This window comes from Armigeres subalbatus, chromosome 3, assembly GCF_024139115.2.
Source record: "Armigeres subalbatus isolate Guangzhou_Male chromosome 3, GZ_Asu_2, whole genome shotgun sequence".
Taxonomy (NCBI): domain Eukaryota; kingdom Metazoa; phylum Arthropoda; class Insecta; order Diptera; family Culicidae; genus Armigeres; species Armigeres subalbatus.
In genome coordinates, this window is record NC_085141.1 from 18,210,548 (window position 1) to 18,233,535 (window position 22,988).

The 22,988-nt window shown below is 41.5% G+C and overlaps 2 protein-coding genes across 2 annotated transcripts; both read right to left on the reverse strand.

Annotated features, from left to right (window-relative positions):
• Nucleotides 1-1,387: 1,387 nt before the first annotated feature.
• LOC134221499 (uncharacterized) lies at nt 1,388-3,559 on the reverse strand. The gene has a single exon (XM_062700694.1). It carries the CDS (start codon nt 3,557-3,559, stop codon nt 1,388-1,390), a length of 2,172 nt encoding a protein of 723 aa, XP_062556678.1.
• Nucleotides 3,560-3,771: 212 nt separating this feature from the next.
• On the reverse strand, nt 3,772-5,174 carry LOC134221500 (uncharacterized). Its single transcript, XM_062700696.1, has 3 exons — nt 5,129-5,174; nt 3,845-5,079; nt 3,772-3,783 (listed from the first exon to the last, which is right to left on the reverse strand). Exons 1-3 carry the CDS (start codon nt 5,172-5,174, stop codon nt 3,772-3,774), a joined length of 1,293 nt encoding a protein of 430 aa, XP_062556680.1.
• Between the last annotated feature and the right edge of the window lie 17,814 nt (nt 5,175-22,988).

The window sequence follows — 22,988 nt, forward strand, 5'->3', positions numbered from 1 at the left end:
ACATTCGAATTAAACAAATCCTTTTTATTTCCAAACAGATAGGCGATTCGATGTATATTTATGCGAGATCGTTTGGCTACTGACTATATTGATCAAAAACACCTAACTATACATGTTGTTTTTAGGACCTATACACCTAACGTTCCTGTTGATATGTGTGTTGTGCGAAATTCGATGTTATCAATGTTATCAGTATCGTATGCATGATTTAGGAGTGTTCAAGTATAATGTTTTAAGTTTAACAGATTTCATTTTACCTATTTATTCTTAATTTTAAGTTTTAATTCATTGTGTTTGTCTTATATTTTGTACTTAGGATTAATTCATTTAGTAATTAAATTTTCTGGGATAATAGTGAACATTACCGGCCCTCTTGAACTGGCTTCAATTAACAAAAAAGTATGCTATACTTCGCATGTACATAGTTAGGTTCCTTACACTTAAGAATTCAAATTCGATGGCAACACTGAAGTTCTGCGATCCATATCATCAGTTGGTAGTGGACATATACGGTTGACTGCCCGCTTATATACTCCATTCGCCGTCTTCACCGTAACAACTCGTACTACCCCGTCTGAGCCTGGGTGCAAGCTGATGATCCTTGCCAGCGGCCAGCAAAGTGGTGGCAGGTTGTCTTCTCGCAGCACAACAATTTTACCGACCTCGATTAAGTTGATCGACAAGTCCTTCGTAACAACCTGCAGCTGCGTAAGGTATTGCTTACTCCATCGCTGCCAAAAGTTCTGGAACATGTGCTGGGTTTGCTGGTAGTGGTCAAGACGGTTTGTGGGAATGTTCGTTAGATTGGGCTCAGGAAGAGCTTTCATGACTGAACCAATTAAGAAATGAGCGGGGGTAAGGGCTTCGAATTCAGTGGGGTCATCGGATAGAGGCGACAGAGGTCTGGAGTTCAGTGTAGCAGTGATTTGCACCAACAGTGTGGTGAAGTCTTCGTAAGACAATTTATGCAGACCGACTTCTTTTTTCAGAGCAGTTTTTACGGAGCGCACTGCGGCCTCCCATAATCCTCCAAAGTTGGGAGCGCGTGGAGGAATGAACTGCCATTTTATGCCCTGTTGAGAGAGTTCCTTGCTGATGATAGAGTAACTGAGCGGATTGTTCAGCATATCGTATAGTGCTTTCAATTCATTGCGGGCCCCAGAAAAGTTTTTGGCATTGTCCGAATGCATTTCGGATGGGATTCCACGATATCCGATGAACCTGCGTAAGACAGAAAGGAAACTAGCCGTAGACAGGTCGCCAGCAACTTCGAGGTGCATTGCTTTGGTCGAAAAGCAAACGAATACCGCAATATACACTTTCGGTGCAGCAGTGTTTCGACGAGGAGGCTTCAACCAAAATGGTCCGCAATAATCAACGCCTGTTATCAGAAATGGGCGTCCTGGACGAACGCGGCCCGCCGGTAGCTGCCCCATGGGCTGTTGGATTGGCGTTGGATTGATTCGAAAACAGAATTAGGCCATTCTTCCTCGTCGTTACGCAGCCATGTGGGCCCTTGTTTCCACAATTGACTATTAAGAAAATCGCTGACCGCCATTCCCCGTGATACCAAATCGGCAGGATTCTCCTTCCCTGCTACATGACGCCAAGAATGTGGGTAGGTGGTGGTTTGAATCGTCGAAACTCTATTGGCCACGAAAGTTTGCCAAGAATTTGGCGGGGCTCGTAACCAGTGCAGCACGATTGTACTGTCGGACCAGAAAAAAGATTGTACATCTTGCATTGAGAGAGATTTAGTCACTTTCATGTGTAGAAACGCAGCTTCCTTAGCTGCGCAAAGTTCCAGCCTCGGCAATGTCAGTCTCTTGAGCGGCGCAACGCGCGATTTCGAAGAGAGCAGCTCGATCCGTACGCTTCCCGCTGCATTCGTCGTGCGGACGTATAAACATGCACCGTAGGCTAGGATAGAAGCATCAGCGAAGCAGTGGAATTGAATATCAGTCCAATTAGAAACAAAAGCGAACCTGCTGATCCGCAATTCAGAAATATCACCTAGTTGCGCGTGAAACTGCTTCCATTTTTCGTTAATATCGACGGGAACTGCTGCATCCCATCCTGTATTGAGCAAAGCAAGCTCTTGCATCATTATTTTTGCAGAAACGATCACCGGCGATATCAATCCCAGTGGATCGAAGAGCTTGGCTATCGAAGACAGGATGCTTCTTCTCGTCCAAGCTTGATCGTTGTCTATGATGTCATAAAAAAATCGTAGTTGATCTGTCCCGGGCTCCCAGGTGATTCCTAAGGCCTTCACCTTCTCGTCCGGGCCTATTTCGAAAGAAAGCGATAAGTTGGTTCCAAGTTGCTCTGTCGGTATGCCTGCCAGAACTTCTGACCGATTGGAACACCATTTGCGCAAAGCAAAACGGCCTTTCATCATCAGCATATCGAGGTTTCTTTGGAGTTGGATTGCCTCGTCTATGCTGGATGCTCCACCGATGTAGTCATCTACATAAAAATCGTGAAGTATAGCTACAACGGCATCTGGATAATCTGCTCCTTCATCGGCTGCTAGTTGATGCAGAGCACGAATCGCCAAGAATGAAGAAGGCGTTAAGCCATAAGTTACCGTTGAAAGCTCAAAAACCTTAACCTGTTCGTCCGGAGAAAATCGGAAGAAGATGCGCTGCAATCTGGTGTCTTCCGCATGTACTTGCACCTGCCTGTACATCTTTTCAATATCTGCAACTAATGCCACCTCGTACTTCCGAAACCGAACAAGCAGGCTTAGAAGTTCATCTTGAACTATGGGACCCTTTAGAAGAGCGTCGTTCAATGAATAGCCACTGTCCGTGCTGGCTGATCCGTCAAAAACAACGCGAACCTTTGTTGTAGTGCTTGATTCTTTCAGCACTGCGTGATGCGGCAAGTAGTAGACCTTTCTAGAGCTTGCCGCTGCTGTCTCTTTCAGGAGTTCCTCTGGACTGACCTCCCTCATATGACCTAGATCCAGATATTCTTGCATGAATGCATTGTATTGCAGACGCTTGTCTGTATTCCATCCCAGCTGTTGCTCCAATTTTCGATATCTTGATAAAGCCATCGCACGAGATTCACCCAACATTTGCTCGATGTTCACGTGTTTCGGTAGCCGTACTACATATCGACCGTCCTCCGTGCGACTGAAAGTCCGTACGAAATGCTCTTCACTGTCATGTTCCTCCTTTGTCCAAGGTAACCGCTCCTCATTGCACTCGATCTCCCAGAACTTGCACAACTGTGCTTGCAAATTGTCAGGAGCCGCCGCTACACAGCAACTTACTGCCGTCCTCTGAGTTTCGGAAACTTTCCCCGTAACTATCCAACCAAAAACTGAATTGATCAGCATAGGCAGCCCCGGACCCAGCGTAATCCTCTTTTTATCTCCTTCGAATAAGAATCGATAGAAATGCTCTGCTCCAATCAGAAGATCGATCCGATTACTGACGTTGAAGTTTGGATCGGCGAGTTGGATATTCTCTGGTATTTTCCAGTGTGCCATGGGTATTTGCACCGACGGTAAGTTCGATGTCACCTTCTGAAGAACAAGTAACTCCATTCCTACGGAGAAGTCTTGAATGCGAGAACTGACTAGAGTGTTAACTAAATATCTCGCCCGTGTCTCCGCTTCTCCTACACCACGAATTGGCACGCTTATTGTTCTACGTTTCAAGCTTAGCATCTGGCTTAACCGCTCACTGATAATATTAACTTGAGATCCGCTGTCTAGCAACGCTCGAGCCAAATGTTTCCTTCCATGTTGATCCCGAATTACCAGCACCACTGTAGACAATAGCACGCTTGAAAAGTTTCCGCCCTTGGTCCCTACATTGTATGTACCAACCGCTCCTTGATCGCCTTCGTCTTCAGATCCCACATCGTTGGCCGCCACATTGGATGTAACCGTTTTTTCGTTTCGTGCCTTCTCCGATTTACCCACGGGGTTCTCACTAGTACCAGAACCACTGCTGCTTAACGGGAATCCTGGATGAATCAACGAATTATGCTTTTTTCCACAATCTCGGCAGCTGAACTTTGATGCGCAATCCCGTACCCAATGTCCAGACTTCATGCAATTGCTACAAAGCCGCTTGTTGTTGATGAACTGCAGCCGCTCCTTCAGCGTCATTTTCAAAAATTTGCCGCATCTTCCTAAGAAATGCGACTCTCCACAACAAGAACAGGCTAGAGAGCTTTTATCCCCATCGGTAACCGAATGAACGATTACCTTTTGACGCTTCACTTCCATCTTCTGCATACAGCCCTTTAATTCGACGTTCGACGAAACCGCTTCGAGAACCCTTGTCCTCTTCTCCAGGAAATTCACCAGCATCGTGAACGTCGGATCCTTGGTAGACGCAGCGTGGTCTTCCCAAAGTTGAAGTGTCTTTGTGTCCAATTTGGAGCACATCCAGTGAACAATCATTGCACCCCAGTCGTCGGTCTTCTCTCCTAATTGCTTTAAGATTTTTAACCGCTGTTCGAATTCATCAACCAGAGCATGAATAGCTGCAGACGACTCCTTCTCCATCTTCGGATATTCCATCAGCGCCTGAAGATGCCTCTTCTTCAACAGGTACTCGTTGGAATACCGCTTCGTAATCGTACTCCAAGCGATGAGATAGTTGTCATTGGTGAGCGTCAGTGATTTAATAAGTTTCGCAGCTTCCCCTTTGAGCGCTGACTTTAGATAGTGGAACTTTTGAACGTCGCTGAGCTCTCCGGAATCGTGAATCAGCGACACATACGTAGATTTAAACGATAGCCATTGCTTGTAGTCACCGTCAAATTCCGGTAGAGAAATCTGCGGTAGACGTACTCCAGTGTGTGCTCCTATAGGCTGTCCATTCCGTGCTGACGTGTTGTTCAAGTCCCCATGCGTCTCCGTTGGTAATTTCGCCAGCAAAGCTGCCCGTAGACGGTAGTACAGCTTCTCAAATTCCTCGTAGGCCTTGGTGCAGTCCTCCTCATAGGCGCCTTCCACATCCAGTTCCGCAATTTCCTCCTGAACCTCTTCAAATTCTTCAAACTTCGTCTCAATCTTGTCCAGCCTCGATTGAACTTCCCCCGTATGTACATCTGGTACAAAACTACTCAGAAATTGCGCATGTCGTTTTAAGGGCCCGACAATGCTCCCGCTTTTTCACTTTTTCTTTAATTTTCTTTTCAGTCATTTCCCACAACCACTACCAGCACAGCAAGTCGAAGTACGAACGATGACGACCGAGAATGAAAATGGAAACGAACCAAGAAGCACTGCAAGACTCCAAGTGGGGCAGTTGGACAGGTACTCACCTGAGGCCTGTCTCAACAAGGCCTTGTATTTTAGTAACAGCGGCTTCCACCGGCCCCCGTGTACCAGCACACCTTAAATTGCTCGTCGTCGTACTTCGATTTGTGGCGTTTCCCAGAATACCAAAAAGTGCAACCAGCAATGTAGGCTGTATTGCAGCAACCAATTCCCTTATTAGGGAAACTCCAATGGCCCAGTTGAATCCGAGAAAAGAAAATATAATCCCAAATAGCACTGGTTTATGAATTGATATCGGTTGGACAGGTACTAACCTTGTACCTGTCAACAACAGGCCTTGTAATTTTGAAATAATCTCCAAAGCAGCAAACAGCCAGAAAATATCAACAGCAATCCAGAAATTCGTTTGGGTTTGATAGCACTAACCTTGCTTCCGTAGACCTACTGATTACTCCATTGATCACACCATCAATCACTCCACCGACATGTTATCCTTATTCGTGATGATATTTTTGGCCGCACAGATCGTGCGTGAAGATTCTCCGTCCGTAGCCAACGATCACATGTACCGAGAAACGAGATAAAATGGTACCATATAGCACCACCCAAATTACGTAAACTAATTGGACAAGCACTCACCTGAGGCCTGCCAATAATAGGCCTTGAACTTCTAGTTTTAAATGCAACCAGCTAACACCTTTTCCGCAATTTCGAAATACGAGCCAGTTTTCCCTTGAAATCTACTCGCAACCTTTCGTATCACCGTTTCCACCAGTTGAATTCGGAACAATTTTTTGTTGTTGACCAGTGTAAATAGTCGTCAGACTGAACCAATGAATGAACGCACCAAGTCACTGTGTGCTGTACAAGTACTATCAGTCGACCTATAGTGTGTAGTGTACTGCTTCCATCCTCGGTTCGTGCGACGTCACATCGAAAAGCCAGCGCCGGTTCACATAGAATAAAAAATAGATCTCAAAAGCACCAGCAGGCATGCAAGATACAGTTGGAAAGCCACTCACCTGTGGCCTACACGATTTAGGCCTTGTATCTTATCTTTCCTTTTGTTACACACTGCAATAGAGCACGCTATTGATCAATGTATGGTGTGACGAAAGTACGTTGTTGCTGGTAGAGAGAGTGAGATCTCAACCCGATAGATAGTTGGTTATAGATGAACAACTGTATAATTGTAGACCCAAAGATGTCCTCCACACAACCTTTTAATCCTCGAACAATTCTCTTGTGCACAATAGCCTTTACGCAACCGCGTGGATCCTGGTCACGGCACCATTTAATGTAGACGACTCCGTAGTTCGCGGGTTGACGGGCTAACAGATTTGATTAGGATCACTAAGAATTAAGCACTGTGTTAAACCGGTAGTCTATCGGCACTATAGATAAGGTTCTTTCCACAAATTATTCCACTCCTTTTGCACATTCGAATTAAACAAATCCTTTTTATTTCCAAACAGATAAGCGATTCGATGTATATTTATGCGAGATCGTTTGGCTACTGACTATATTGATCAAAAACACCTAACTATACATGTTGTTTTTAGGACCTATACACCTAACGTTCCTGTTGATATGTGTGTTGTGAGAAATTCGATGTTATCAATGTTATCAGTATCGTATGCATGATTTAGGAGTGTTCAAGTATAATGTTTTAAGTTAACCAGATTTCATTTTACCTATTTATTCTTAATTTTAAGTTTTAATTCATTGTGTTTGTCTTATATTTTGTACTTAGGATTAATTCATTTAGTAATTAAATTTTCTGGGATAATAGTGAACAGCTGCCGCAGTCCAGTTGTACAGCAATAATAACCACCACGAAATTGATACAAATGATGCTTAATTTTGGTCCGCCATCTTAGATTCCAAAATGGCGTCAAAAATCGATTAACGAATCCTATTCATCGATCTCGATTGATAGAGACCCATATGGCAATCCAACATCGAATTTTGAATTCGATTCATCGATCACGAGTACAAACGATACAAACGATTTTTGAAACTATCATGTTTTCCCTTAAAAAAACTTAGAATATTTTTTGAAAACCGCGTAAAAAACGACTTCCGTGTCAAAAACGACTTTTTTAAAAATCGATTGAAAATCTTTTTATTTTTTATTTTTACGTGCTTTCCGTCGCGAAAAAAAACTTTTTTCAAAATCCACGTAAATATCAAAACTCGTAACCCCAGTGTACATCGCCCTGCTTCATCTAATGTCATAAACGAAATTGACACTACGTCTGCAATCCGAATACACCAATGTTCAGACCAGTATGGAGTAGGTATATGGAAAAGTATGATTAGTTTTATTGTTTTTTTTTTTATATTTTCTGTTGTCGTGGTATCACATGTTGACTATTTTTGTTTGATGCCATGATACTCTTGATAATTTTTACCAATAGATAGGCAATAGGGCTGCAAAATGGTGGGTTGACATCAAGGAAGGAGGGCCCAACAGAGCTCTGGTCCCCACAAGTCCCTATCTCACGCTTCCACGGGTCGTCCGATGACAAAAGACCGCCAGCTAGAGGTTGTGTACTTAGCTGGTAGTGCAGCCTGGGCACTGTTGTCCTTCTGACATCAGCTAGAGTGAGAAGGTACGCCTCGAGCGTCTGTTCACCAGGAGGTGCGGCTAAAACAGCGTCTGCCTGGTACCCAGCGGCTGATTAACGAAATGCTGTATCGCGTCAGCTATACCTAAGGTGGCAGCCCCATCATCGCGATGTAGGTAACGCGACCCCGGTAAGGTAGCTTACTGAAGCCTCTCATATACCACGAAAAATGGAGATAGAAGAAAAAGAGAACGTTATTTTTGGCAACCGACCCGGCAACGAAATAGGGACTATGATTGGAAACTCGGTACCTGGAATGTCAGGACCCTAAATGAACCTGGACGAGTGAGCCTTCTGGCTCGTGAACTGCAGAAGGTTGGAGTGAACGTGGCTGCTATTCAAGAAGTCCGATGGCCTAGATCCGGAGAACGTGAATTCCGAGCCGTGGACCCCACGACCAACACTGCATTCAAGTATAACATCTATCACAGCGGTGGTGAAAAAGCAGAGCATGGAGTTGGTTTCGTAGTGATGGGCAAGCAGATGAAGCGAGTGATGCGGTGGAAACCCATGAAACTCATGAGTGTTGAGGATACGGGCAAATTCTTCAATTATAGCCTAATCAACGTTTACGCACCGACAAACGATAAATCCGACGACGTGAAGGACACGTTTTATGAATGTCTTGATAAAGCCTATGGAGAGTGCCCAAAGCATGACGTGAAAATTATTATCGGAGATGCCAACGCTCAGGTCGGTAGAGAGGACTTTTTCCGTCCCATATCGGTAGGGAGAGCCTTCACTCCGCTACCAATGACAACGGCCTACGGCTAGTAAATTTTGCTGCTGCCAGAGGGATGGCCATCAGCAGCACGAAAGAACATCCGAAAGCACACCTGGAGACACCCAAATGGTGAAACTTGCAACCAGATAGACCATGTTCTGGTGGATGGGCGCCATTTCTCGGATGTTATCGATGTGCGGACATTCGGAGGTCCGAACATTGACTCTGATCACTACCTCGTTGTCAGTAAAATTCGATCACGGTTGATGCGTTACAATATCCAGCGATTGTCGGCGGAAGGAGTATCGGCTGAGTACCGCCAGAAGCTCGACGAACGGATAAGTGCAATCAACGTTAGCGACAACATCAACGATCTATGGGAGTCGATCCATGGAGCGCTGAGCACAACAGCACGAGAAGTGGTAGGCACTGGACAGAGGCGACCCAGGACGGGTTGGTTCGATGTGGAGTGTCAGAGAGTGACAGACGAGAAGAACGTTGCCAGAAGCCGGATGTTGGTGTCGGGTACCCGATCGAATAGAGATCGGTACAAGGAAGCAAGAGCAGCCGAAAAACGAACCGACCGCAGGAAGAAAAAAGAGTACGAAGAACAAGTTATTAGTGAGGCGCAGGAAAAAATGGAGCAGAACGATATGCGGAGGTTTTATGAATCTGTCAATGGCGTGAGGAGAAAGACAGCGCCATCTCCCGTCATGTGCAACGACCAACAAGGGAATTTGCTGACAGATAAAACTGAAGTGGCTGCCAGGTGGAAGCAACACTTCGAGACTTTGTTGAATGGAGGAAGTGACGGTGCATCGGTGAACAGAATAAATATTAGCGACGATGGACAAGCTGTGGAGTCACCTACACTAGATGAGGTTAAAAAAGCTGTTAAAGAGCTGAAAAACAATAAGGCTGCGACCCGCAGCCTGCGGGAAGTACCAGCTCCCGGCTGAACTTCTCAAACATTGCAGTGAGCAGCTTTATGAAGTTCTGCACCTTATTATGTCGAAAATATGGGAAGACGTGGAAATGCCTGCTAGCTGGTTGGGCGGCCTCATTTGCCCTCTCTTTAAGAAAGGGCACAGACTGGAGTGCGCCAATTACCGAGGAATAACCCTCCTTAATTCGGCGTACAAAATTATGTCCCGTATTCTGTTCAATAGATTGAGACCGCTTCACAGTGTTCGATTTCGTCGAATTCACGATCAAAATTGAATAACTTTGAAACCGTTGGTTTTAGAAGTTTGGTATCTTCTACAAAGTTTTTAGGCATGAAAAGACGCATCTTTTGATGTAATGAAATTGATGATTAATCCACCTACAAGTGAGATAAAAAAAATCTTTTCGCCAATAACATAAATAGAGAATTGATTTTTTCAGAAGAGGTGTAGAGTTCGACATTGCGAGAAACTTCGTAGAACATTCCGAAGCTCTATCTATTAAAGGTATCAAAATATGAGCGTTATCCGAGGATGACCCCCTTAAAAACAGTTTTTTATTAAACCTTTCAACCAGATTTTTACATTTTCGTGATCTTCTACAAAGTTATTCAGGTCAACAAAATACGCATTTTGATTACTGTAGAGAGTTTCTACCTTTTAAACTAAAAAAGTTATTTAAGTTTTTCCATTATTTTTATGTTACCTTTTACCTTAAGTAACTCCTTTCGGCGCAAAATGGCGCAGTTGGTTCACAGGGCATCTGAAAGTCATGGCTCTCTGCAATAACTGACATGTGAAACCCCTTGTAGGCAAAGGTGGGTAGGGTATGTTACATTCAGAAGAAGTGTTCAATGTTTTGGAGTTCGAAACACTCGATTTCACGATCAAAACTGAATTACTTATAAACCTTATAATTTGAAGGTTCGGTCTCTTCTAAGAAGTTCTTAGGGATGAAAAGACGCTTCTTTTGAAATACAATTTTTAATGGTTAATCCTCCTAGAAGTTAGTTAAAAAATTCCTTTTCGTCAAAAATGAAATACAATGTTTATGTTCTCAACAGCGCTTTCTGCTACAACTAAAATGTAATAACTGTTTAAGGCAAGAGTGAGTAGGATATGTTATACACAAAAGAAATATAAATTATTACCACTGACGTGAAAGCGAACTAAGCTCATCGCAATACATAGTTGATATCTTCAAATAGAATTGGGGGTTTTAAATTTAAAGAAAAAAATTAAAATTCATTAGTTTTTTAATAATTTTGAAAAGTCTCAATGCACCAAGTTCCAATAAAATATCTTCCGTTAATTTGGCACAAGTTTGTATGTATGTTTATAATTTATTGGCAAAAATGTAGAAAATAAGATTCTTGCACTTAAAACCCTCTGCTTTAAAAAATATCACATACTTATAGAATTTTTAGGAAATATAGATTACGTGTGTTTGAAATCGTAGAGCTATGGAAAATTATGGACGAGAACAGCTTCCCTGGGAAGCTTACCAGACTGATCAAAGCAACGGTGGATGGTGTGCAAAACTGTGTGAAGATTTCGGGCGAACACTCCAGTTCGTTCGAATCGCGCCGGGGACTAAGACAAGGTGATGGACTTTCGTGCCTGTTGTTCAACATTGCGCTAGAAGGTGTCATGCGGAGAGCCGGGTGTAACAGCCGGGGTACGATTTTCAACAGATCCAGTCAATTTATTTGCTTCGCGGATGACATGGACATTGTCGGCCGAACATTTGCAAAGGTGGCAGAACTGTACACCCGCCTGAAACGTGAAGCAACAAAAGTTGGACTGGTGGTGAATGCGTCAAAGACAAAGTACATGCTTGTGGGCGGAACCGAGCGCGACAGGGCCCGCCTGGGAAGCAGTGTTACGATAGACGGGGATACCTTCGAGGTGGTCGAGGAATTCGTCTACCTCGGATCCTTGCTAACGGCTGACAACAACGTTAGTCGTGAAATACGAAGGCGCATCATCTGTGGAAGTCGGGCCTACTACGGGCTCCAGAAGAAACTGCGGTCGAAAAAGATTCGCCACCGCACCAAATGTGTCATGTACAAGACGTTAATAAGACCGGTAGTCCTCTACGGACATGAAACATGGACAATGCTCGAGGAGGACTTGCAAGCACTCGGAGTATTCGAGAGACGGGTGCTTAGGACCATCTTTGGCGGTGTGCAAGAAGACGGTGTGTGGCGGCGAAGAATGAACCATGAGCTCGCCCAACTCTACGGTGAACCCAGTATCCAGAAGGTAGCTAAAGCCGGAAGGGTACGATGGGCAGGACATGTTGCAAGAATGCCGGACAGCAACCCTGCAAAGATGGTGTTCGCTTCCGATCCAGCAGGTACGAGACGGCGTGGAGCGCAGCGAGCGAGATGGGCAGACCAGGTGCAGAACGACTTGGCGAGCGTGGGGCGTATCCGAGGATGGAGAGATGCGGCCTCGAACCGTGCATTGTGGCGTCAAATTGTTGATTCAGTGTTATCTGTTTAGATGTTAACTAAATAAATGAATGAAATGAATGTGTGTTTGAAATGCGAACTCTGTAAATATCAACCTATTACAAGGAATCACCCGACATGAGAATCTCAATTGTCAGAAAGCTCTGCACTTTCTGTTACCTCAGACAATGCGCTGCACTTCCTTACAGGATACCGACGCTGCCTCTAACGACTGCTCGTACTGACGTATTCACAGATGCATGCGATTGAATCAACACGAACGATCTGTCATCATCGTCATCAACAACAATACGCAAGGGGAATGAATCTGACGGTATAATGATTGTATGCACCTCACATCCCCCTTCTACACAAAAAATAAATAAACGCATCGAAAATTTTTCCATAAAGCATGTAGATATGCGTAGCAACCCGCGGCTCTGACTATAATTTATACATATATCATACCATACACATTGGAAGAACTAATTCATCAAGCTACTCCATGTACTTAATAAGTAGCTTGGAACAATGTGAATATTTGGTGTACTAGCACATCAATTTACGATTTTTAAAACAGCAAAAATCTTCGGGAAACATTTAAGTGGCGTAACTCCCAACCATTTTGAAAGATAATGCGCTGTTCCAATTTTGACACTGTGTTATTTTGTTGTTAATCGAGTAAAGTCTAGTAATAATGCAAGGGAGGTAACATGTTCTGACTTCAAGCATACCAATATCCTTCAACTTAAACTTAACTCGAATGTTGTTGAAAAACCAGATTGATTCTTGTAAATGTAACATCGCTGAAACATCACGAATAATTTCGTAGGAGATGATGACTTTTCAAATCTCCTAGCCTCCGATATATTATTATAAGTTGTCGCCTCTTCTCAAACGCTGATCTCTTCGTGGTGATAACAAGCAAGCAAAGATTGCGCAGCAGCCGCGCTCATAAACTTTCCCACAGGATGCGAGTCTGCGCTGTTAAATTTAATAAGACGCCGAATAGTGTTGCCATCGCTGAATAGCCGCCGTGTGTAACGAAGGCTGATTGAGATGATCACGATCCGAGTGTTTATCTTGGGGTGCATAATACTCTTTAATCATAGAGCTCACTTGTTCAAAAGTTTAGCCACATGTTTTTTTTTTGTCAATAACGTCCATTTCCAATCATTCAGATTGATTAACTTATTATCCTGAGCAGCGCACTTATCCTAGATGAGTTTCTGTAACTCACATACAACCAAATCGGTAAGGGTAAGTGAGTAGCAATACGAAAGCGTATACAATAATTTGATTCCCGACTTGATTTGACGTTCATTTGTTTAGAGAAATGAGCACTCATACACAACAAACTGACTTACTGAGCTTATGGCTACCATTTCTGCTTCATACACAGGAGAGCGTAGGTTCAATCACAGACCCTTTAATTTTCTTACTTTGTATCTTTCTCTATATTTCTCATTGTTTAGCAAATTGTTCGTACCGTTTCTATATTAAACCTAAACCTTCAACTTTATTATTCTATCAGCAAATCAACGAACGAAAGCTTGTTTCTTCGTTGATAACCGATACCAATACGAACTTCTGCCATAACCTAACCCTTAATTTCCAGACGGATTCTCGCAGAAGGATTCTCGGCTTAAATCATCAATTTCTCCCCATCCTCCACATTAACTACATTTTTACGTAGTAGGCACCAGTGTGACCAAACAATCGAGATCACCGACCCTTGTGCATTGAAGAGGAGTGTTAGTTCCTTAGCAAGCATCTGTGCAGGAGCAGCTGTTCTGGTCATAATGCAGTAGTATTTACTAGCGTCAACCAAGCTCAGCCAAACTAAGCTAACGAGCGCCTTTACACGTGCAATTTGTTCAAATTCTGTTTTGCCACATTATTCAGGATTTTTTTTAGATTAACCCATTTTGAATTATAATATGTATGTAGGTACCTACTAGACGAAGCTGCCCGATCTTGATCTGGTTGTTTTTTATGAGCCTGTCAATCTTTTTGTCGATTGCAGCGTCGCATCTAGATCGATTTCAATTCGAGCTTGATGGTTCTCTTCAGAATTCATGAAAACCTGAGAATGAAAACGTAGTATTTATACATTTATTCATCTGTCCCAGCGAAATGTTTTAATTTTTCATGTATATATATATATCCGTCCATCCGATTTGCGAACTCATTTTTCTATATAGAGAATCTTTTGTGATCATTTATATGGGGAAAATTCATCCACATTACAAACAAGTTCTATTTCAGTTCCATTACAAACAAGTTCTACAGTCAAAGGCTCACAATACCGCGAGCTGATATTTATATAAAACATCTAGTTATGCAGAGTTTCCTCCCTCATGAATATCATTTATCTTATTTATTTGCACAGGAGCGATCTGTAAAAATTCATGATGACATGGTTATTTCTAACGTGTTATTCGTCGGATTCACGTTAGCTTTGGTGTGAAGTGTACACCGGATGCTTAACATAAGGCACTAAATTAGCCTATTTCCTCGTATAGTTCCATCATTAATTTTCTCAAACATTACCTCCCTATCATGATATCTTCAATATCCGGCTCACTGTATTTTGCTAAAATAGCAAAACATATTTTTGCAAGTTCTATTACACCAACATTATTTCGAGAAAAACAATACCAGCAGCACTGCGTGCATGGTCTTATGCAAGTTTGCCGCAACTTCATGTATTTGGCAGAATCCGGTAACCGTAATATTTTGTTTCGTATTGTTTTTAATACATTTTATTATTTACTCATAATTTTAGTAAAACTGGTTTTTATTTTCTCTCTAACCATTTTTCCGCTTTCTTCAAACAAGTTTTTGACGCTAACGATAATCCTCTTGATTGACCTTTGACGCTTGTTTGAAACTCTACTTGCAATTACTCATCATTATTTTTTTTTTGTCAGTCCTTTCGACACGCCATTTTATTTTTATTTCATTTTAAGGCTCCCCCAGAGCTCCCGCCATATTGTTTCTCCTAGACGGACTTGAGATGGCATCTAGCCATCATTTTGTTCACATTTCATACGTTCCACAGGCGTTTTTTTACTCGTCGTACTTTTCCTATTCGACGATATGCAATACATCCCGTTTTACGATGGTTTATACCACACTTTTTTTACCGATGGTTCCTTAACTCAACAGTTACCATTTCGATTTGCACCTGATATTTCAATTGCTTGCCTTTTTTTTTCTACCGGTGGTTTCCAATACACGCCATTCTTTTGCACAGGCGGTTTACTTTACTCGCCATATTTTTCCATTTTCTCTACCAGCGGTTTCCAATACCCACTGTTCTCTTGGACGGTTTATTACAACAATTTCTTTTCTGGCGGGTTTCGTTACTCGCCATTTTGTTCTTTTATGCACAGGCAATTTACTATACTTGCCATCTTTTGTCCCTTTTTCTCCGGTGATTTTCAATACCAACCAGTTTTCTGTGACGGTTTACATTACACGCCATTATTTTCACTGGCGGTTTTCTTTACTCGCCATTGTTTTTTAAACGGGAGTTTTCTTACATTCTTCCGGCGGTTTTCAATACACGCCGTTTTCCGCTAGCAGTTTCGACACATTTTTGTACCGGCTGTTTTCTTTACAGGCCATCGCCAATTTATTGGCCTAACATACTTTCCGCTCTTCGCAATGCGACCATCATCACTTAACAAAAACTATCACGGCGGTTCACTTTTTAATATTAATCACTTCAAACTTCATCTCATGACGAGTGATTCCTTTTCCGGCCTGATAATTTTGATTTTTTTTGCCGGTCCTGTTGCGGTCGCCAATGTAAATATCAACCTATTACAAGGAATCACCCGACATGAGAATCTCAATTGTCAGAATGCTCTGCCTCAGACAATGCGCTGCACTTCCTTACAGGATACCGACGCTGCCTCTAACGACTGCTCGTACTGACGTATTCACAGATGCATGCGATTGAATCAACACGAACGATCTGTCATCATCGTCATCAACAACAATACGCAAGGGGAATGAATCTGACGGTATAATGATTGTATGCACCTCACAAACTCAAATAGCTATTATGAGAAAAGTGTTATTGTTGCTATTGCCTAACATAAATACAATAAGTATATTTTTGTCAGTGTTCAATGTGCTCCTGTCATAGTAGGCTGCAACGCTCATTTATATACGGAAATACTAGGTGATCGTTTTCGCTCAAAACGTTGCTTTCGTTGCTTTATTCAGCTGTTTCCATTGACTAAAGTGAAAATAAATAGTGAATCAAACGCTATTGTTGCAAACAACGATCGATACAAGTGAGTAGTTGCATAAAATGATTTTAGAAATTTTGAATAGGGCAGAGTGTAGTAGTAGTCATCATTCAACGCTGCGGGTCAATATTGCAGGGAATGGCATCTGGCCTTAAAGTTAAAATTGCTGCTTTTGATGGTTTTTGCAAAGAAACCGCACGCTTGTTCATATCCATGGTACTATCTTCCTGCAAGTGTGCACAAAGTTCTCATTCACGGATCGGCGGTTAATCCCGATTGGACAACTCTCCGAAGAAGCTCAGGAGGCGAAGAACAAAGAATGGAAAAGGTAAAAATATATATGCTTGAGTAAGTATCATACTTTCTTCACACAATTTTAATCATATAGATACCGAGAGAACCACACTCGAAAGATTTCCCGGCAGAGCGCTAATATGAACCTGCTGCACTGGCTGCTTTTGTCTTCAGATCCAACGGAAACTCGTGGATGGCCTAAGAAAGCTATCAACATACTGTCAGAAGAAGCGAAATCTTTTCCTATTGATTCTGATGATCAAGATTCAGCGAATAGCGAGGGTGAATAGTAAAGATAATTGCCAAAATTTGAAGAGAAACGATACCCCCACCTTTAAATATAAAATCTATAAAATAGACAAATCTATATACATAAAAATGAATTTCTGTCTGTTTGAACCTTGTACATAGACTACGAAACTACTGAACCGATCGGCGTGAAAATTTATTTGCTGAAGTTTTTAGAGCCGGGGAAGGTTCTTAAGATGGTACGAGACCCCTTCCCTCTTTAGAAAGAAGGGGCCCATTTCTGCATAACTCGAGAACTAAGCAGAGAATAGATCAATTTTAGGCGAAACGAAGTTCGTCGGGTTTGCTAGTGCATAATAAAAATAAGTTCAACAAGAATTTATATTTGAATACATTTTCCGAAGCGTTTCCGTATGAAAACAAACCCTATCCCGCCTGTGCGCGTGCAAGAGAAAGATGATAAACGTCAGATTGCCTTATATCCTACTCACTCTTGCCTTAAACAGTTATTACATTTTAGTTGTAGCAGAAAGCGCTGTTGAGAACATAAACATTGTATTTCATTTTTGACGAGAAGAAAATTTTTAACTAACTTCTAGGAGGATTAACCATTAAAAATTGTATTTCAAAAGAAGCGTCTTTTCATCCCTAAGAACTTCTTAGAAGAGACCGAACCTTCAAATTATAAGGTTTATAAGTAATTCAGTTTTGATCGTGAAATCGAGTGTTTCGAACTCCAATACATTGGACACTTCCTCTGAATGTAACATACCTTACCCACTCTTGCCTACAAGGGGTTTCACATGTCAGTTATTGCAGAGAGCCAGGACTTTCAGATGCCCCCTGAACCAACTGCGCCATTTTGCGCCGAAAGGAGTTACTTAAGGTAAAAGTTAGCCTAAAAAAAATAGAAAAACTTAAATAACTTTTTTAGTTTAAAAGGTAGAAACTCTCTACAGTAATCAAAATGCGTATTTTGTTGACCCGAATAACTTTGTAGAAGATCACGAAAATGTAAAAAATCTGGTTGAAAAGTTTAATAAAAAAACTGTTTTTAAAGGGGTCATCCTCGGATAACGCTCATATTTCGATACCTTTAATAGATAGAGCTTCGGAATGTTCTACGAAGTTTCTCGCAATGTCGAACTCTACACCTCTTCTGAAGAAATCAATTCTCTATTTATGTTATTGGCGAAAAGAAAATTTTTATCTCACTTGTAGGTGGATTAATCATCAATTTCATTACATCAAAAGATGCGTCTTTTCATGCCTAAAAACTTTGTAGAAGATACCAAACGTCTAAAACCAACGGTTTCAAAGTTATTCAATTTTGATCGTGAATTCGACGAAATCGAACACTGTGCGCTTGAAGAGTCCTTCGTCGGCGAATACCAAGCAGGTTTTCGTGAGGGCCGATCAACGACGGATCAAATGTTTACCCTAAGACAAATCCTTGATAAATTCCGGGAGTACAACTTGCAGACACATCATCTGTTTATTGATTTCAAGGCGGCGTACGATTCGGTGAAACGGAATGAATTATGGCAAATTATGCTTGAACATGGTTTTCCGGCGAAACTGATACGGCTGATTCGTATGTTGGACGGATCGAAATCAAGTGTAAGGGTTGCGGATGAAATATCGACGTCATTTGTTACCTTATACGGATGCACTCTCGAATCTACTGTTCAATATAGCGCTGGAGGGAGCGATTAGGAGAGCTGGTGTGCAAAGAAGCGGTACCATTATCACAAAATCGCATATGCTCCTGGGATTTGCGGACGATATCGATATTATCGGGATTGATCGCCGTGCCGTGGAAGAGGCTTTTGTGCCTTTTAAGAGGGAGACAGTGAGGATTGGACTCACGATCAATACCAGCAAAACGAAGTACATGGTCGCTGGCAATCAACGTGGGTTCATTAGTGGTGGTGGTAGCGAAATGGTGCTGGATGGTGAAAAATTTGAAGTGGTAGAAGAATTTGTGTATCTTGGAACATTAGTGAGGTGCGATAATGATGTTACCCGCGAGGTGAAAAGGCGTATTGCAGCTGCAAATAGGGCTTATTACGGACTTAACCAGCTTAAGTCCCGTAGTCTGCAAACGAAAACAAAACTCGCGCTGTATACTACTCTGATTCTTCCGGTGGCTTTATACGGCCATGAAACATGGACGTTAAAGGAGGCTGATCGGAGAGCTCTCGGAGTGTTTGAGCGTAAGGTGCTGCGGACAATACTCGGCGGTAAACAGGAAAACGGTATCTGGCGGCGTCGCATGAATCACGAATTGTACCAGGTGTATAAAGGGCTGGATATTATTAAGCTTATGCAACACGGCAGACTACGGTGGGCTGGTCACGTTGTTCGTATGCCGGAAGAACGTCAAGCGAAGATAATATTTATTAGAGAACCCAGAAGAGGCCGCAGGATTCGTGGAAGGCCGCGTACACGATGGCTTTTTGCAGTTGAAGAGGACCTGAGGGCGCTCAATGTTCAGGGCGACTGGAAGCGATTGCCCCAGGATCGAGTCCAGTGGAGAAGGATACTCCATTCGGCGTAGGTTCATCGAAGAGCTGTAGCCCATCAAGTATCAAGTAATAGGCAATACGAGTGATGAGAGGCTATTTGTTACCAAAAAATGAATCCTATAGCTGACTCATAACCGATCATTGGTACTCTATACCTTTTAACAGATAGTTTGGAAACAATTAAGTGACTAGTTAGAAAATAATTATTTAGAGTACTAGGCAACCTTGAACGAAAAATGCACACAGTTTTTACTTTTTACAAATAATTTTAATTTGGCTAGTTATTCCAATACAAAATAGTAAATAATCATGAGCATTCATGTAGGGAATACATCATCTTATGAAATCTAATTTTATCATCTAGAGACATTATTGTTACTTACATACAGAATTGTCACGAGAAATTCGAAAGCATTGAGTTAATGAGGTTTTAAGCATGTTCTGCGTCGGACAAATTTGTAGTCGATATTTGACAAAAGTTCTGTGAAAGTCAGAACTGATGTCGGGTAGCTTTTAGGTCTAAGATAGCCAATGTTGAGTAAGGTATTGGTATTGTAAAGTCAAGCTTGATATGCGCTTAGCTTAGCTTAGCTTAGCTTTGACTGACTACACATATCTATGGTTGCTACTCCGTGATTGACCAGAATCAGTGAAATTGCACAAAGAATCAACTGAATGATTTTTTTTTTCCAAGTTCGTTTATTTGGTAGGCTCAGGCGTGTATAACACTTTACGGAGCCATATTTCTTTGTGATATATACAATCAATGTCATGTTTTTCAGTTAGTAAGAGAGGGATAGGAGCCAGAGCGTACTCGTGGTGACTCGAGGTTAGTTTACAATATTTAAGGATGGACGAGGCTTAGGATTCGGAATCAAGGAATTTCGGCTGCTCATCCGGGCATTTGGCGTAAGGGACGATGTGGCGTGTCGTCGTGCTCGAGGATTGGTTCTACTGGGAGCGTCTTCCGGATGGCCTGAGTAACGGAGATCTACGGAACATAGATACAGAGACAGTACAAAAAAAAACTTTGACGGAAGAAAAAAAAATAGATTTTGATGTCAGAATCACAAATGAAACTATAAATGGCCTGCATATAGACCGCATCACGATCCCCCAAAACTAACTGAATGATTGACTGGGATTGTTCAAGCATTCTCAGTGTGCAAGTTTCAGTGACTCTAAAATTCAAATGATCAATAACGGCGCTGGCCACGTCCTTGTAATCAGTTAGGAAGAAGGAAGGAATATTAGTAGGTGGTTTTTGCTATTTGAAGACCGTGTTTACCTCTGCGTCTCCTCAAAAACCACAGGAAGGATTATCAGTTAATTGGTAGGCATCGTTGGATCTGGATTCACTCTGATAAGCGATACGACCGTGTCATTCTTTATACACAGTGATTTTACCTAGCCATGAATCGGGCGCGAAAAGTAGTACAAACTAACTACCGGCCCAACGGGCGCGCAATGCAGAACACAATATTTCGACCGATCGCGCGATCGTCGTTCTGCTGTCCGAAACAAGAGAAATCTCGCACTCTGTAAAGTCAAGCTTGATATGCGCACCGATTTTTTAAAATTTAATCTCTGAGGAAAGCTCTCGAGGAGTTCCTGAAATAATTTACGAAGGCTTTTGTGGACAAATTCCTGCAGGAATCTCTAAATGAAATTAAAGAAGAATTATCGAATTAATTCCTGAATAAATTTTCGACTGAATTCATGAAGGAATTTTTAATTTTTTTACGAGGAAAATCCTTAAAGAATTTCGGACGAAATTTTGAAAGAAATTTCAAAAAGAATTCCTTTCGAAATTTCCGAAGGAGCTCCTGGAAGGAAGGAAGAAATTCCGAATAGAACTTCCGTAGAAATACTTATTGGAGTCTCCGATAAAAATCCAAGATTTCTCTAGGAATTCCTTCAGAAACACCGTCAGGAACTTCTTCGAAATCTCCTTCTGGAACTGTAACGGGAATTCCGTCTGATATTTCACCAGTAATTTATTCGAAAACTCTATTTATACTTTAAACGAAAATTCGAAATCCAGGAATTCCTTCGGAACCTCCCTCAGAAATCAGTTCAAAACTTTTCAACTATCTCCTTAGGCAGACCTTACACCCAACAGATTTTATAACAATTCTGTATAAGAACCCACCAAAACCTGTATAAGAATTGGGCATATGTGAAATTGCTAGATTCTTACACAAATATTGTATGAGGCCTCACAATTTTGCAAGATTTTCTTACAGTATTTGTTTGTGAGCTTATTTTTAAATATAAGAATGGAATAATTTCGCATATGCCTAGTTCTTATACAGGTTTTGCTAGGTTTTTATACAGAATTGTTAGAAGATCTAACAGTCGCTGACTGTTTATAGGATCGCCGAAAAATCTTACATGAATTCCATCAACAATTTCTCTAGGAATATTTCAAGCAATTCCCCCAGGAATTCCTTCTAAAGTTCTGGAACAAAATTTTATGAAATTCCTGTGGAACCTCTAAACAAAGCTTTCAAAGGAACTCCCAAAAGAATTTTCAACATTCCTATATTACTGCTAGAATTCCTTTGGACATTACTTCAAGACTTCCTTCAAAAACTCTTCCAGGGACTCTCTCGAAAAATCCTCTGCAAACAACTTCGGAAATTAATCTTAGATACCTTTTCAAATTTCTCCGCATGTTTTTTTTAATTGAAAGATAAGATTTAAAGATATACTTTAGAATTTAGAACTTCCTCTTGGAATTTATTCTAAAACTTTATAAAGAAATTATTTAGAAACCGATTTACGAATTTTTTTAGAAACTTCTTCACAAACACCTTCCACAATTCCTTTAGAAATACATACGGAAAATATTTCGGGAATTCCTTCAAAAATTTCATCGAAAGTTCGTTCGACAAAATGAAAAATTCGCATAGGAATTCCTTCAGTAATGGGATTAGAAATTTCTTGGAACCTTTTTTATGAATTCATTTAGGATTTTCCTACATGGAAACTCCCTCAGAAATACCCTAAGGGATTTCTTTAGATATATTTCAGGTGTTCCTGAAAAAATCTGTTGAAATATTCTTTCGTTTTATAAGCAACTTTTCCAGATATTTCTGTGGTAAAAAAAAATCGTTTCGGAATTATTTCAGAAATTTCTTCACTATTTCCATAGAAAATTCCTATAGAAATTCAGTTTTTTTAATAATCTCATAGGAAATTCCTCTAGATTTTTTTTTCAGAAACTCAATCGGGAAATGTTAAGAAAATTCCTTTAAGAATTGTTTCGTTTTTTTAGGAATTTTATAGGGAACCAATAAAGCAGATGGTAAGGATGGTATCGGAGCTGAGCTCATAAAAATGGGCCCAGAAAAGCTAGCCACTTGCCTGCACAAACTGATAGTCAGAATCTGGAAAAATGAACAGCTACCGGAGGAGTGGAAGGAAGGTGTTATATACCCCATTTACAAGAAAGGCGACAAGCTGGAGTGTGAAAACCTTCGAGCGACCACCATCCTTAATGCCGCTTACAAAGTGATATCCCAGATCATCTTCCGGCGTCTGTCACCATTAGTGAATGAGTTCATGGGAAGTTATTAAGCCGGCTTCGTTGACGACCGCTCGACAGCGGACCAGAACTTTGCTGTACGGCACATCCTTCAAAA